Source organism: Rhea pennata, chromosome 2 (genome assembly GCF_028389875.1).
Source record: "Rhea pennata isolate bPtePen1 chromosome 2, bPtePen1.pri, whole genome shotgun sequence".
Lineage (NCBI taxonomy): Eukaryota > Metazoa > Chordata > Aves > Rheiformes > Rheidae > Rhea > Rhea pennata.
This window is the reverse complement of record NC_084664.1, coordinates 73,737,294-73,751,197: the sequence shown is the minus strand read 5'-3', so window position 1 is coordinate 73,751,197 and position 13,904 is coordinate 73,737,294. Positions and strand designations below refer to the sequence as shown.

The 13,904-nt window shown below is 35.9% G+C and overlaps 1 protein-coding gene across 7 annotated transcripts in view; it reads left to right on the top strand.

Moving 5' to 3' along the window:
• Window positions 1-13,904, top strand: part of STX17 (syntaxin 17) — a 35,426-nt gene extending 21,522 nt beyond the window's left edge. For 6 of the 7 annotated variants that reach the window (XM_062569740.1, XM_062569739.1, XM_062569735.1 and 3 more), the window contains 5 exons: window positions 2,833-3,055; window positions 8,021-8,139; window positions 8,256-8,306; window positions 10,528-10,614; window positions 11,398-13,904. In XM_062569740.1, coding sequence (XP_062425724.1) covers window positions 2,833-3,055; window positions 8,021-8,139; window positions 8,256-8,306; window positions 10,528-10,614; window positions 11,398-11,637 — 720 coding nt within the window. In that variant the 3' untranslated portion in view covers window positions 11,638-13,904. The remainder of the gene's footprint in view (window positions 1-2,832; window positions 3,056-8,020; window positions 8,140-8,255; window positions 8,307-10,527; window positions 10,615-11,397) is intronic. The other variant, XM_062569741.1, reaches the window with a different exon arrangement.

Below are 13,904 nucleotides of genomic sequence, written 5' to 3'. Positions count from 1 at the left end.
CCTTGCCTCAATTTTTTCATCTGCTTAATGGGAATAATGAACCTTAATCCAATAAAGTCGTTTGAGACCTAGGGATGAAAGCACTATAGTAGCTGTGTAACATTACTGTTTCGTTACTGTTTTCATATAAGAAAAAGTACGCAAACAAGGACCGGAGGATTCTGGAGGAGAAGACAGGATTAGAATTCAAAGGGATTTTGAGAAATGACCTGAAAAATTAGCATGTGTTTGGATAGAGACAAGGACAATCATTAGGCAGGAATCCTTGGCTATATAAATTTAGAATGGGAAACAGCTTGGTATGGGAAATTGCTGGGTAGAAGTTCTGCATAAAATTACTTGAGGGACATGAACCAGAAGTAAGCCGATATTGTGATACTTACATAGAAAAGGCAAGTAACATGGGATGTGTAAAGAGGAACAAAGCCTGTGCGGTTTTTTGAGTAATTTCTTTGCTCAGCATTAGTAGGATCTCAGGTGGAATGCTTTGTCCAGTTTGGGCACTACACCTCTAAGGAAGATAGGACTGATAAAGGAACAGTTCAGGGAGAGAAATGAAAAAGATCAGAAATTGAGAAAAGTGGCATTACCTGGAAAGACTGAAAAATTATAGAGTTATTTTGCCTAAAGAAGAGAGATCTAGGAGTGTTGTGCTATCTGTTTGCAAACTTGAAAAAGATCATTGCAAGGAGCATAGGGCTAGTCTTTTCCCATGTTTTTGACAGAGAGGATTAGAAGCATATGGGTTAAACTGCTGCAGGAAAGACTTCTGTTAGACATGAGGAAAAATGCTGTAACAGTTAGGACAACTAATTCTTGCAGTATATTACTGCAAGGAATTTGTAGGCTCTTACATACACATCCTTTTAAGACCAGAAATAACAAATTTCTATTGTTTTCACATTAAAAAAATGTTAATTCTACTAGGTTATATACTAGAGTATATAAATAAGATGTTCATCTACTTCCTGCTTTTTCAGGTAAGCAATATTGCTTTTTTAAGGCATTACTTTTCTTGATTTGCATTTGTGAAGAAAATCTTTCTTTTCCTAATCCATTCTCTTATTCTTCTATGAGAAGAATACTCAAAACTGCAATGAATAATATAATTTATTGATCTCCTTATAATATAATGCAATGAATATTATTGTTATTGCAGCTTTAATTTTTTTATGATTATGTAAAAACTGTGTCCTAAAACAACTAGCAATATAATTTGAAGTATAAATTTCTTGTATTCTTTTTTTTAGAAAAAGATTTGTGCATTTTTAGATTTTAAAAGCGTAGGTATTAAAAACCTTTATTTGTGCCATAGACATTATTGCACAGGAGATGCATACACGCAAAGTGTTCCTACTAGTTGTGAATAGTTTATATCTTTTTAGAACTCTTGTATCTAAAGAAATATTTCTATATCTTATAATTGGGATTCCAATCAAACATTTGTCTTTCTTCTGAAAAACAATATGAATATTGTGAAAAATTTTAATCCTTCTCCATTGTCCATGAGGATGTCTTTACAAAAAGAAAATGATTATTTTGGAGTATTTTTGGGTTGCAAATGATTGCATCCGTAAGTGCATTGAGCGCCACAAAAATTGCTTATTACAGAAAAAAATAATTTGAGAAGCGTTCATTTATTTTATTCCAAAACTATGTTTATTTGCTGCAACTCATATTTTGGCAAAGGACTAAATTGATCATGGACACCAGAATAACTTCAACATTGAAACATTAATTAAACAGTTAAATCTCTTTATAAGTCCAAAAGAAAGAAACTGACTTCTTTACTTGAAGAAGAAAATGAAGTATAAAGAAGACTGAAACATTGATGGAGATGACTGAAAAAGTATTTGTTATTTTGGGATTGGCTACTATTCCTGATAAATAGTTCTTCAGAGAAGATAATGCATACTATTTCTTCATTAATCTTTCGTTCTCCTTATAAGAAGGAGAGGCAGATAGCTTGGTTTTCTTTATGGAACATGGGCCACTTCCAGAAAGACTGTAATCAGTGCATCCATTTGAGTACTCAGTGTGCTGTATATGTAAACTATTCTGTATACTCAAAATTCCATTGAAGAGGGAGCTGCTGCTACTCATTTTTTCACATATATAGACAGCTGAGTGAATTCATATTGCACAAGAAATTACAAAAAATGCAACATACTTAAGCTGGTTATGATGTGCTAGTGTCTTCAAGCAAAAAACACTCAAAAGTACTTTTCCTGATGCTATGTCTTTGTCATGAGTTCTGGCTGAGATGATCAAGCTGTTGTCTCATTCAGTGTGTTTCCATGAGCTATAAGACTGTCATCTGTCTTGCAAAGAATAGGAAGAGATAGGTCATTTATTCAAAACGGATCAACTTTAGGTTGAGTTACCTTAGATGAGTACAAACAGCTTCTCTGCAGATAGCCGTGTTTTTATGGGCTTTCTGCCAGAGCAGAAAAAGTTCAGGGAATAGCATAGAATCTGGGAGAGCAGGGATGGATTCAGAGGAAGGATTCACTGTAATATCAAAGACACAGGCTTGTGGAATAATACGGGCCATCTTTGACAGGCAAATCAGCTGAAGTGAAACAATAAAAGCTATAAAAAATACTGGATGTAGAGGAGAGGTGACCTAGATAGATTGCTTGAGAATAGGAATTTTTGAGTTTTATTTGTCTTAGTTTATTAAAACTTAAAAATTGCACTTTTAATAATTATTTAAAAGGTGTAATTAAAGATAATCAGGATAATAGTTGCTTCCCAGCTGTGTGCTTCCGAGCACATAGAAGATGTCTAGTGCTCTTTCATATTAGTTAAAAAATATTAAAACTGTTACAGCAACTACGAGCCAATGTGAGAGAGATGGAGAAGCTTTGTTTGCGAGTCCGGCAGGAAGACATCTCACATCTGCAAAGAATGATAAATCCAGTTAAAGAGGAAGCTTCATTTGCCATAAAAGAGTTCCTACAGCTTCATTCTGAATCTGCAGAAGAACTTAAAAGGCAACTAGAAGGACAGGAAGATACCTCTTTAACCAGATCCGCAACTGTAGGAGGAGGTAGTAGTATATCATTTCTCTGTTATGTCTATATTGTTGAATCCTGTCAGTGTTTCCTAACCAGATACAATTAAAATAAGCAAATGAGATTTCAATTGAATAATAATTGTTAATCAAAAAGTGGATTTTCCACTAAATCATGATTTTCTCATAACCTGTTAATACAGTATTATGTGACTGACTTTTTATAAGTAGAGAATGCTTTAACTAAGTATCTTAAGAAATGAGATAGGTGTGGCCTTCCAAGAGGAAGATCATCTAGCTTTGAGTCTTGAAATAGAAGACTTTATAGGAAGAAGAATGCTTACATTCTTGTTTCACAGTAGCTGAATTTAATTTCCCACCTTGCAAATCACTTATCACCTGCAAGTGATCATTTAGACCATTTTCACTAAATTAGTGCTTGCAGTGTCAAGAGAAAAGCAATTTTTATACATCAGACTATTCTATGGCATTGCTGAAATATCTGGAAAGGAGGAGCAAGTCTCCATATAAAGCAGAACATATTTTCATGTAGCATTTTGTCTTGGTAACTGGCAAGAAAACAAGAAACAGTATAAAGCCATGTAAGTAAAAGATTTTGAAAACACACTGTAACGTTACAAGTCAGACATGTTTGCTGCTGTTCCCTCCTTTCCATATAAACTGTGGCTTTCATCCTTTGTTCTTCTCTCTTCTTCCTCTTACTATGCTCTAGTACCAGCTGGAATTCTCTGTGGCTGATCTGTGAGAAAGCTGGTTACATCAGAATTAAATCCTTCCACAGAACAGTAGTTAGTTTGATTGTTGCAGTAGCAGTATTGTTTCAGATTGTTCGGAAATTTCATGTGTCTTTAAAATTGAAAGTGTATTTTCAGTCAATGGCACTGTAAAAATTTTTATTCATATTTTATTCAGTGACCCTTCTTGTTGTTATGTGCAGAACTACAATAACTGTTTTGAGTATAATTAACAAGTAAGCAAGTCTAATATTAGTCAAGTGGAGAGGAAAAGAATGTAAGTTTGGAAGACTGGGCTTGCTTTTGAATGTCATGTGCAAAGGTATCAGAAAGTCTTGCTAAAGTCAAGATGTATGAAATACGCAATTTCTCTCTTCCTCATAGGCCAGTAGAAGAGAAATTAAATTGGTTTGACATGATTGACTTTTGACATACAGATCTTGACTGTTTTCAATGTCCTTTAGCTTTCAGATGTTTCTGAATTGATTATTCAGTAGTTTGTTCTAGTGTTTTTATGGGTTTCAGAGTTTGGCTGTTTGCTGCATCCCACTTCTCCTCCAGAAAACATAGAGATAACAGCTAAGTCTGTTCTTTTGCAGATCTCTAGGACACCTTGTACTCTCCACAAGTTCTCAGAAAGAATGTTTCATCTTTCAGAGGTTTTTTCTTAAATAGTCTAGAGTGAATTTCCTTGAAACCTGAATAAATCTAGCTCATCTGAATATTTTTAACCTGTTGTTTTTATGTTTGAGCCTGTGCTTTTTTCTTCTTGCTAGAATTAATTGCATCAAGTATTTGATCACAGCTACTTTTTTAAATTAAAACTGAAATAAAATAAGCATTCAGTATTCCATCTTTTTCTGGGTCATCCATTATTTTCTTGCTTTACCTGGTAAAAGACTTACACTTCCTTTGTCTTCTTCTAATTTCAGTAGTAGTCGTAGAAACCTTGCTACCATTTATGCCCCTTGGTAGTTGTATTTTTTCTGTGTCTTAGTCTTTCTAATATTAACCTCCCGTGCATTACTATTCCTTTGTACTTACCTTAAAGAGCTGCATTAAAGAGCTATGGCTGAAGCCATATTGGTTTCCTGTTTTCACACCTTTTCCTCTGCATCAGGATAATTTATTATCATTTCAGTACAGTCTATTTTATTAGATAATGCCAGTGTTAGAGAATGCCAGTTCTTCTGTATTCCTGTATTCTTCAGGAACTTCTTCCCAATGGCTCCAGTTAATCAATTTGCTGAATTTGTTGATATATTTTTGGGAGAGCTCGATGTCTTTCGTCTTTGAATGCTGGTGTACTGTGATCCCCTTCATCTATATTACCTGTTTAAACTCTTCTCTGTGATGATCAGAATAAAATTTAAAATATTTGTTCTTTTAGTACCTTGCTCCAGTTGTCCTCAATACATTCTGGTATTATATTGGAAAGTCTTTGTCTTGTCTAACTGCTTTTCTAACAGTTATATAGGTTATAATGGGAACTACAGCTTAATTTCAAAGAACAGGACTAATTTTTTAATCTGTAGTACCTTTAAAGTATGGAGAAAATTGAGCATAACTGCAGTGTAAAAAGGCAAGATACTGATCAGAACGATTGGGATGAGAAGAATAGAAAAATATTACTGGAATGACATGCTCCTACAGGTCAGCTCAAGAATACAGAAATAATTCACCCCATAACATACAGGCAGGCAGGCAGGCAGCTAAATATAATTATACGGGATTTTTTTTAAGTTTGCCTGACTCTGAAAGCAGCTCTATTGAATTACTAACACAGAGCAATATATTGCCTATTCTTTTGTGCTTGGGCCTGCAGACCTGAAAGTAAATCTTGGTTGCTGATCCTAATCAAAGGAAGTTCAGTGTGCCTCTTCTTAGTGGAAAGTTGCTTCCCATCTAGTAGAGAAAGAAGGAGTTTACAAATTCAAATTGCTCATTGAGGAAGCATGACAGTGAGATGATGTAGTCTCTTCTCCCATCAGTATCCTTAGCTGAAGTCCAATAGAAATAAAATTTAATTGCATTTTAAACAAATATTAACAAAAGGTGAGACTCCTCTCTTAAAATTACTAACATCTCTTAACCAATATATTGAATCTTCCAGAGCATTAAAATTTTATCTCAAGTGTAATGAAGTGTGAAGCTGCAGGGTAGAGTTGTATTATTGCATTTCTTTGGAGATGCTGTAGATGAACTGGTAGAGCCACTTCCATTCTCAGTTCTATTATAAATGGTTAGACTTGATAAAACAAGAACTTCTGAATATTAATTTTGTATTAATATTTTTGGCCCACATGGTACTTAACCTTCTTTACCCTTATTATTTTTTACCATGCTTTTTTGAAGTGAGGGAGGAATTTTCTTAAAAATTTTTGCTAGTTTTTATTTATCAGAGAATGATAACAATGTAAACCTACTTAAAATTTTAAGTTCTCTTGAATGTGTAGACGTCATGCAAAGCCGTCAGTATCATTTATGTATTTCAGGGTGTGCACTATTGAACAGTAGGTCTGCATAGACTGTTAAGGACAGACCAGAGTAGGGAACATCATTTGTAAGGGGCCAGTTTTACTTGGTGAGTTTTTTATGATTTGAATATATGGCTAAACTGGGATAGATGATTGATTATGCAGAAGAGGGGAGAGGAATATTTTGGAATTGAGTATATAACATTAATTAATCTTATAGATAAAAAATGGGTTCTGAAAGAATAGAAGATTGTAGAAGCTGAAGTGCTGTTGGTATGTGGATTCTTAAGGAAAGGTGGACAGAAACAACTAGAAAACCCAACAACCCCAAAATAAAACTCAAAATCACTTAATGCATCCTTGTTACTCTGCTACTACTAATTATGGCTGACTGTTGGCTTCACTGACATTGAAGAGATTTCTGCGGTTGATCCTAGAATCTTACTGTTTCTTGGGATGCTGAATAAAAATGTTGAAAAATTGCCAAATATTATCTAAGTTTATCTTTTTTATTTTATCTTAATCTCATGAACAAGTATACCCTGTTATTGAATTTTTATTGAGTATGATTATTTTTCTTTATTTTGCATGGTTTGTATCTGTTGCAGTAACTGTTACATAATATTGTTACAATACCTTGGCATTCATTGTTCTAAGGAAGCTTTTAATGTGATATTTAGACTTTAATATTATTAGACATACCTTAAGCAATTTCTCCTGTATTAAGCTTTCTCCTGCAACTGCTCTCCTGGGGAAGTAAACATCAGTGTTCTACTAAAGTATCTGTTTTCCTTGAGAAATTGAAATAATCTAAATTAACATGATCTTTGCAGTGCATTTACATCCATACAAACTCTTGCCTGCCTCTCGTACTCTCAGGCTTTTCCTTAATCCTTACTATGACAAGCCAGACTTGTTTGGTATTACTTTTTAATTACCACTTCATTACTTGTCCATAATTAAAAACTTGTCCATTATATTCATAATGGTTCAAGGCTGAGCTCTTCTGGACTGGAGGAGGTACATACATATAATCTATTCATCATACCTGCTCCCCTCCATCTTGCCTAGCTGCTTCTCATTGCCCGTTTTATCCACAGCCCTTTATCCTCCTCTCTTATCGAATCAGTCCAGATGATTTAGAAAGGAAGGTGACTGAGAATCTCTCCTTTACACTGCTGAGTTTTGAAGTTTGCCATTCTCACAGTACTGTTACCCAGTTGGCACAGCATTTAATATAGGAGTATGTTAACAGGTTTTTGTTGCTTTTACTTTGAAAGCCTTTTTTTTCCAGCTTCTTTTTGCTGTAAGTGACTGAAAAACAAACTAGTAGTGTAATAATTGATTATAAAATGAATAATAATAATATGATTATAAAATGAGTAATTGCCTGTTCAGTTTGGGATATATAAAAGAAAAGCTTTTGTCCCAAGCTCTGTTTTGTTTTCTGCAAAATTTTAAAGCTCAGTTGATACAAAATTAATTGACATTGAATTCAGCAGTATAATTTAATCTTATTTTTAAAACTAATCGTGAAGGCATGTTGTTAGAAATAAATAAATACATTTATTTGGAAATAACTTTCTTTAAAAAGCTGTGTAGTGTTGTGAGGAGAACTTTTTCCTATGTAATAGCTTTCAAAACAGTTGCTTAGCTTGAATTAGGTCAACTATGAATATATCTTTGAGAAACATTACGACAAGAAAATTAGCTTATGTCATCTGCATTCTGATCCAGTGCATTTACTTAAAAACGTCCTGTTTTTCATTTAGAAACTTTATGTAACACTGAAGGAAAGGATGGCTCCCAGAGTTTAATCCAGGTGTATTCCCCCCTTCCTGAAATACCTCAGGATGAAAATGCAGCTGAGTCATGGGAAAATTTGGAGGAGGTATGTCAGAACTCCCTTACTGCCATTTTGGTGCTCTTCTTTTTACGAGAAAAATGATGGTTATGAGAAACATTTCTTACGTTATTAAGAAATAACAATCATTTTTTTATTTGTAGGATTTGATTCAGCTTAACCAATTGGTGACTGAATTTTCTCTATTAGTCAGTGTAAGTACCAATTCTGCCCTCGGTCTTAGCTGGAGACTTGTACAAAAACAGGGTTAGTGGGGAACTCTAAGATGAGTAATGAAGAGCTGAGCAAGATTTTTGTCCCTAATCTGAACTCATATTGCACTAGTATCACTTGATAGCAGTGATACAATAGCAGAATAACAGTATTTAAATTGATGCAGTCCAGTATTAAACAAATTGAGATTACAGCATCTTAGTCACTGTTAGGAGCATCAGGAAAGTGCCAGTGACTGAATGGAGTCAGAGCAGTTTCTCCACAATGAGCTGAAATGCTTATGGTAAATACACTTATAGTTTCAAAGCTTGTGCATTGATTACTTTCCAAAGTCATAGGTAATGCACAAAATGTCGGTGTCAGATTGTGTAACAGTAAGTTGAAAGGTTCTCTTTTGGCTTTCAAGTAGTAACAGTGAGGAATACGCAAAAGCGTTAGTGTCAGGTACTCCATTGCCCACTCTGGCAAGAAAAAAAACCCAAATACTAATACTCTTCTTTCTGTACATCAGTAACTTCCTACTACAAGTACCTTGATAGCAGTCCTGTTGATTCAGACTGTGTCAAGGTAATTATCTGAGGAGGCAATAATCTATTTCAACACTAGTGCTGGTAGTTGTTCCATGTTCTTGCTAGCCAGTGCCTGTTGCAGTGCCTGCTTTGCCACATGTTGAATCTTGGCAGCAGCCCCTGGACTGCTGACCAGATCTCTACCCAGGCCCATTCACAGAATCACAGAATGGTTGAGGTTGGAAGGGACTTCTGGAGATCACCTAGTCCAACCTCCCTGCTCGAGCAGGGTCACCTAGAGCATGTTAGACAGGATTGTATCCAGGCAGGTTTTGAGTATCTCCAAAGACTGTTCCAGTGCTCTGATACACATTCAGTCTTACAATTCTTTACTGTGACAGTGATGATAGACTTCCCTGCACAGCTGGGTGTTTCTCAGGTGCTTTTCATCTCTCACTCAGGGATACTAGGAAAGTTTCCCTCACTTTTTGTCATGCTCTTTCTTTGTTCTTATTAAATGTAACTGCCAAAAGAGATTGTGCATCTTCTTCATCCACACTTAAGTCTGAATGTCTACTTTCTTCCTATTTCATAGGAGATTTAAACCCATGATTCTCATCACTTAGGAGAGTTACTTGTATCTCTGTGATCTTAGGTTAGCTGGAATAGATGCAGCTTTTAGCCCAGATTCAGACCAAAGGCTGATTCACGCATACAAAAATGACCAAGATTCATTAGGCCAGAGAAGTACTACAAAACGTTTTGCTCAGTAGCCTGAATGTTAGCAGCTAAAGCTAGCAAGGAGGAGTTTCTGTTCACAGAGTTTTCTGGATTTTACACATAACCAGCATTAGATATGATAGTGAGTATCTGGAGTGCTTAATGACGAATGGATAGGTGATGAAGATACCATAACTGGCTTCATCAGTTTCTGAATGAGAAAGAGGAGAAAGTTCAGAATGCTTGTTATTTTAAGCTGAACATTGGCCATCTCATAAGTTTGTGATGTAAAATAGCTCAGGTACTGCTGAGATTAAATTAAAAATGGATACAACACAAAAATCTGTATCATCATCTGTTCCAGTTAGTTATTGGAGGGAGATTGCAGAGGACTATGGCTGGAAAATATGTGAAACATATCTGTATACATCCCACAACAATAAAATAAGGAGTGATAGCAAGTGTAGTTTCAGTACTGTAAACATTTTATTTGTAAAGTTAAGTTAGATGCTTATATGTCATAATTAAATGTATCTATTTAGATTTCTCAGTGCAGCTTTGTATGTTGCAGTTGGTACTGATCTTACAAATGCTCTTTATAGATTTTTTTGAACATGAAACAGCAGAAAACAAATGTGCTAGCTCAGATTACTTTTCCCTTTGGAACACAAGTTCATCTAGCCACAGAAAAGATTTAGAAATCATGTTTACAGCTGCTTTTCTCTAACTGTAGCAACATGTTGTGTATAATAACCACACCATGTCATTATTTAATAGTAGGGGTTTTTTTGCCAGTAAGTTTGTAGTTTGGTTTATCAGATACTATTAACGAACCACCATTAAGCCTGCATGGCTACAGTGCGTAGCAGATGAAAGTGGCTGTGGGGCCCTGATTACAGGCATTAAAATGGTGTGCATTGGCTTACTGCAGCTTCCCAGCAGGTTACCTCACTCATAATTCCTTTGCATCTAGTCTCAGCAGGAGAAGATTGACAGGATTGAAGACCATGTCAACAATGCTGCTGTGAATGTTGAAGAGGGAACCAAAAACTTAGGGAAGGTAGGGATCTGCTCCTGCTGGTGAATCAATGGTACTCTGCCTCCTAGCAGTCCTCTGTATTAACCCAATTGATCTGCTATCTTTAATGCTGAGGGAGCAAGCAATTAAGAAAATAAGGAAGAAATGACACATAGGTAGCAGGGAAAAAAAGAAAATCAATCACATTCAGGCTACTAGAAAATTACATTTTTATTTATATATATGTATATATACACACACACATATATGTATAAAAGATACATACAAAAGAAATACTTGCTTAGAGTCTCATTATATGCTGTCCTGATGCTACTTTGAATAGAGTATCTGTAAAGAGAGAGTATCCAGTGATTGCTTCTCAGGAATCAAATGAGCATGAATTGGTAAGCTGATGATGATATGTAATTTTGATCCCATGCTATGTACATGTCAGTGATAGTTGCTAGTAAGCCACAAACCTAATTTGAGGGATGTTATTGAAAAGTCTGAGCATCTTCTCAATTTCTCACTTGACCTGATGATAGAATCCAGGTAATAGATGGTGTATATAATCATCCAGTAATATGTAAAATGATCTGCTTTTTCCAAGTTCATACATGAGATAGCTTAATTCTGAAGTGTTTATGGCACATTCTGTCATACATGTGGAATAGTAGGTCATCTTTTTTTTAATGCTAATTTTTAAGATTTATTTATGACTGAGCATTCAAGTCTTTGCCAAGAGCAATGAGGTGAAAATGCATATCACCACAGGCAAGTATTCTAACCTTCTTTTTTTTTCCCCTCTCCCCCCCCTTTTTACAGGCTGCGAAATACAAGCTGGCAGCTCTGCCTGTGGCAGGTGCAGTCATTGGTGGAGTGGTAGGGGGTCCTATTGGTCTCCTCGCAGGCTTCAAAGTGGCAGGAATTGCAGCTGCACTTGGTGGTGGGATTTTGGGTTTCACAGGTGGAAAATTGATACAAAGAAGAAAACAGAAAATGATTGAGCAGTTCTCTTCCAGCTGTCCGGAGCTTTCTCGACAAACTGCCAAAAAATCCAGCTGAAATACAGTTTCATTATGACTAGGAACAACAGAATAGTAGTCGGGATGAAGCATAAGGTTGCAAGTCTGTCGTCAGTACAAGGCTGAGTTGTGTTAATTTTGACAACAGTAGTGATGTTCAGGGGCGTGTGAAATGGTTATGTTAGCATTTATGGGGCTTTTTTCCTTTTAGATATGATAGTTCTCCAAGTTACAGGACTGATCCTGCCTATATGTGTGACTTTTATTTATAAAATTCTTAGGTGAGCCATACCCACAGCTGTAATGATGGATAACAGGTGCTTCATGCCCAATTTGCATGAAATGTCTTGCAGACAACATTAAGAAAGGCATTTGGAAAAGCACAGTGGTTTCCTCAGGAAAGGCACCAAAAAGTTGGAGCATTTATTGTAAAATTCCAAAGATGAGAGCATAAACTCCCAGCCATCTTTCTTTGTAGTACCTTAAGACTTCCTTATTCACAACCTCCCCCTGTATATAGGCCAGTGTATGAAGTCTTCATACACTACACCTGTTCAATAACTGCACAGGAAAGCATTGCTGTCAAAGGTAAGGTTAGAAAATAGGTTAGCCTTCTGGAGGGGAAAAAAAAAAAGAGAGAGGGAGAGAACCCCCTCCCCCCATCCACCTTATATATACCCAGCACTTTTCTGCATTGGCCAGCTGAGATTAGCATCAGCTTTACCCTTTTTCAGGTGCTACAATTTGGGGGGGGGGGGGGGGTTGCGAGGGGGTTTATTGCAAACACTCATCTTGTTCAAAGTGTAGTTAAGAGTTAAATAGCCTAAGAAACAAACCTGCAGGCTTGCTCTTGGAGAATAGTCATTTTCCATGATTATTCACAGCTCCAGGCCTTGTCCTAAGAACTGCTGTATAGGTTTAAGTGCCAAACTCTGGAATTCTGAGCCAGAAACAGCAGCCTGCTTAAGCAGTATGCACTGCTAGATGTTGCTCTCACTTCTTGTATCTTTACTTTGCAGTTTAAAAATGCATTTACTTCTGCAACTTCCCTCTTTGGGTACAGGAGTGTTAACAAGTTCTCATTTTCACATAAACTTACTATGCATCACAAAGAGGTCCTACCTCCATCCTTCCAGATAGTTCCTGTACTATTGCTGCTACTATTTGGGAAAAGGGAAATAACAGTTGGAAAACTGCTTTTTGAAGTTTTTAGGCTGTCAGTTCTTCTGAGCCCTGCAAGATAATATGTCAGTCCGTTTGTATTTGGGTGAACCATCAGTCAGTGTTCAGTGATAGGACTCCGTAGCAGGGAACACTGTATTAGGACGCATACTGTAACAACAGGAGATCTTTTCTAACCAACGCTTTTCTGTCATCATTGGAAATAACTGCTAATGGCAGATGATAGGTTTTTGTGCCTGGATACACTGCAAACAGCTGCTTGTTAACAGCATTAAGTATCTTTCTGAACAATTCTTGCTTAGTATTTTTAAAATAAAAATATGATCAAAATTGCTATCAGTCAGAACATCTTGTCTATTTTATGTAGGCTGAGGCTCAGGGAAGGAATGTGGGCAAGAATAGTTTTCACAAGTAATCACTAGCTCTGATTGTCAAAATTACATGTGTTAAAGCCACAGTGCCTATATCTGTAAAATCAGCTGTAGTGAAAAACATGACTTGAATTATTCAGCTCATTTGCTCATGTCATGCAAAACCCACTTTTCTTTAAATGCATCTACTGTGGATGCAGACACATTTAAAGAGCTTGTAACAACTTCATATTAAGGTTGTTCATTCCTTTGTTCAATAATTTCTAAATTTAAAGGAAAAAATATGTTCTTTGTAAACTGATTCTCCATCTGTTTTTAAAAGATTTTACCTGCTTTCCTACTGTATGCTTCTAATCTTTGTGCATTTGAATGACGGCAACCATGTCAGAGACATAACAGACTCCACCCTCTCCCCAAGCTGGACTAAAGCCAGGACAATCTATGCTCATAGAATGGAATTACTGTCACAAATTAGACAAAGTCAGCTTAGTATGTGCTCATTTTACAAAATTTCTAGCACAAGAACTGTTCTTATTCCTTACATCTTTAAGGAAGCAATTTCAAAACATTTGTACACACTAAATTTGGGATGCTTTTATTTAAGCTATGTTTTTTAAATAGATGGGTTATTTACATATGTGAGGAAACACAGGCAACTGAAAAACCATACTAGCATTTAAATTGCTAGGGATGTTAGAAGATATACACAATATACATAAATCTTTCAGACCAAATAAAAGCTTTTTCCCTATCA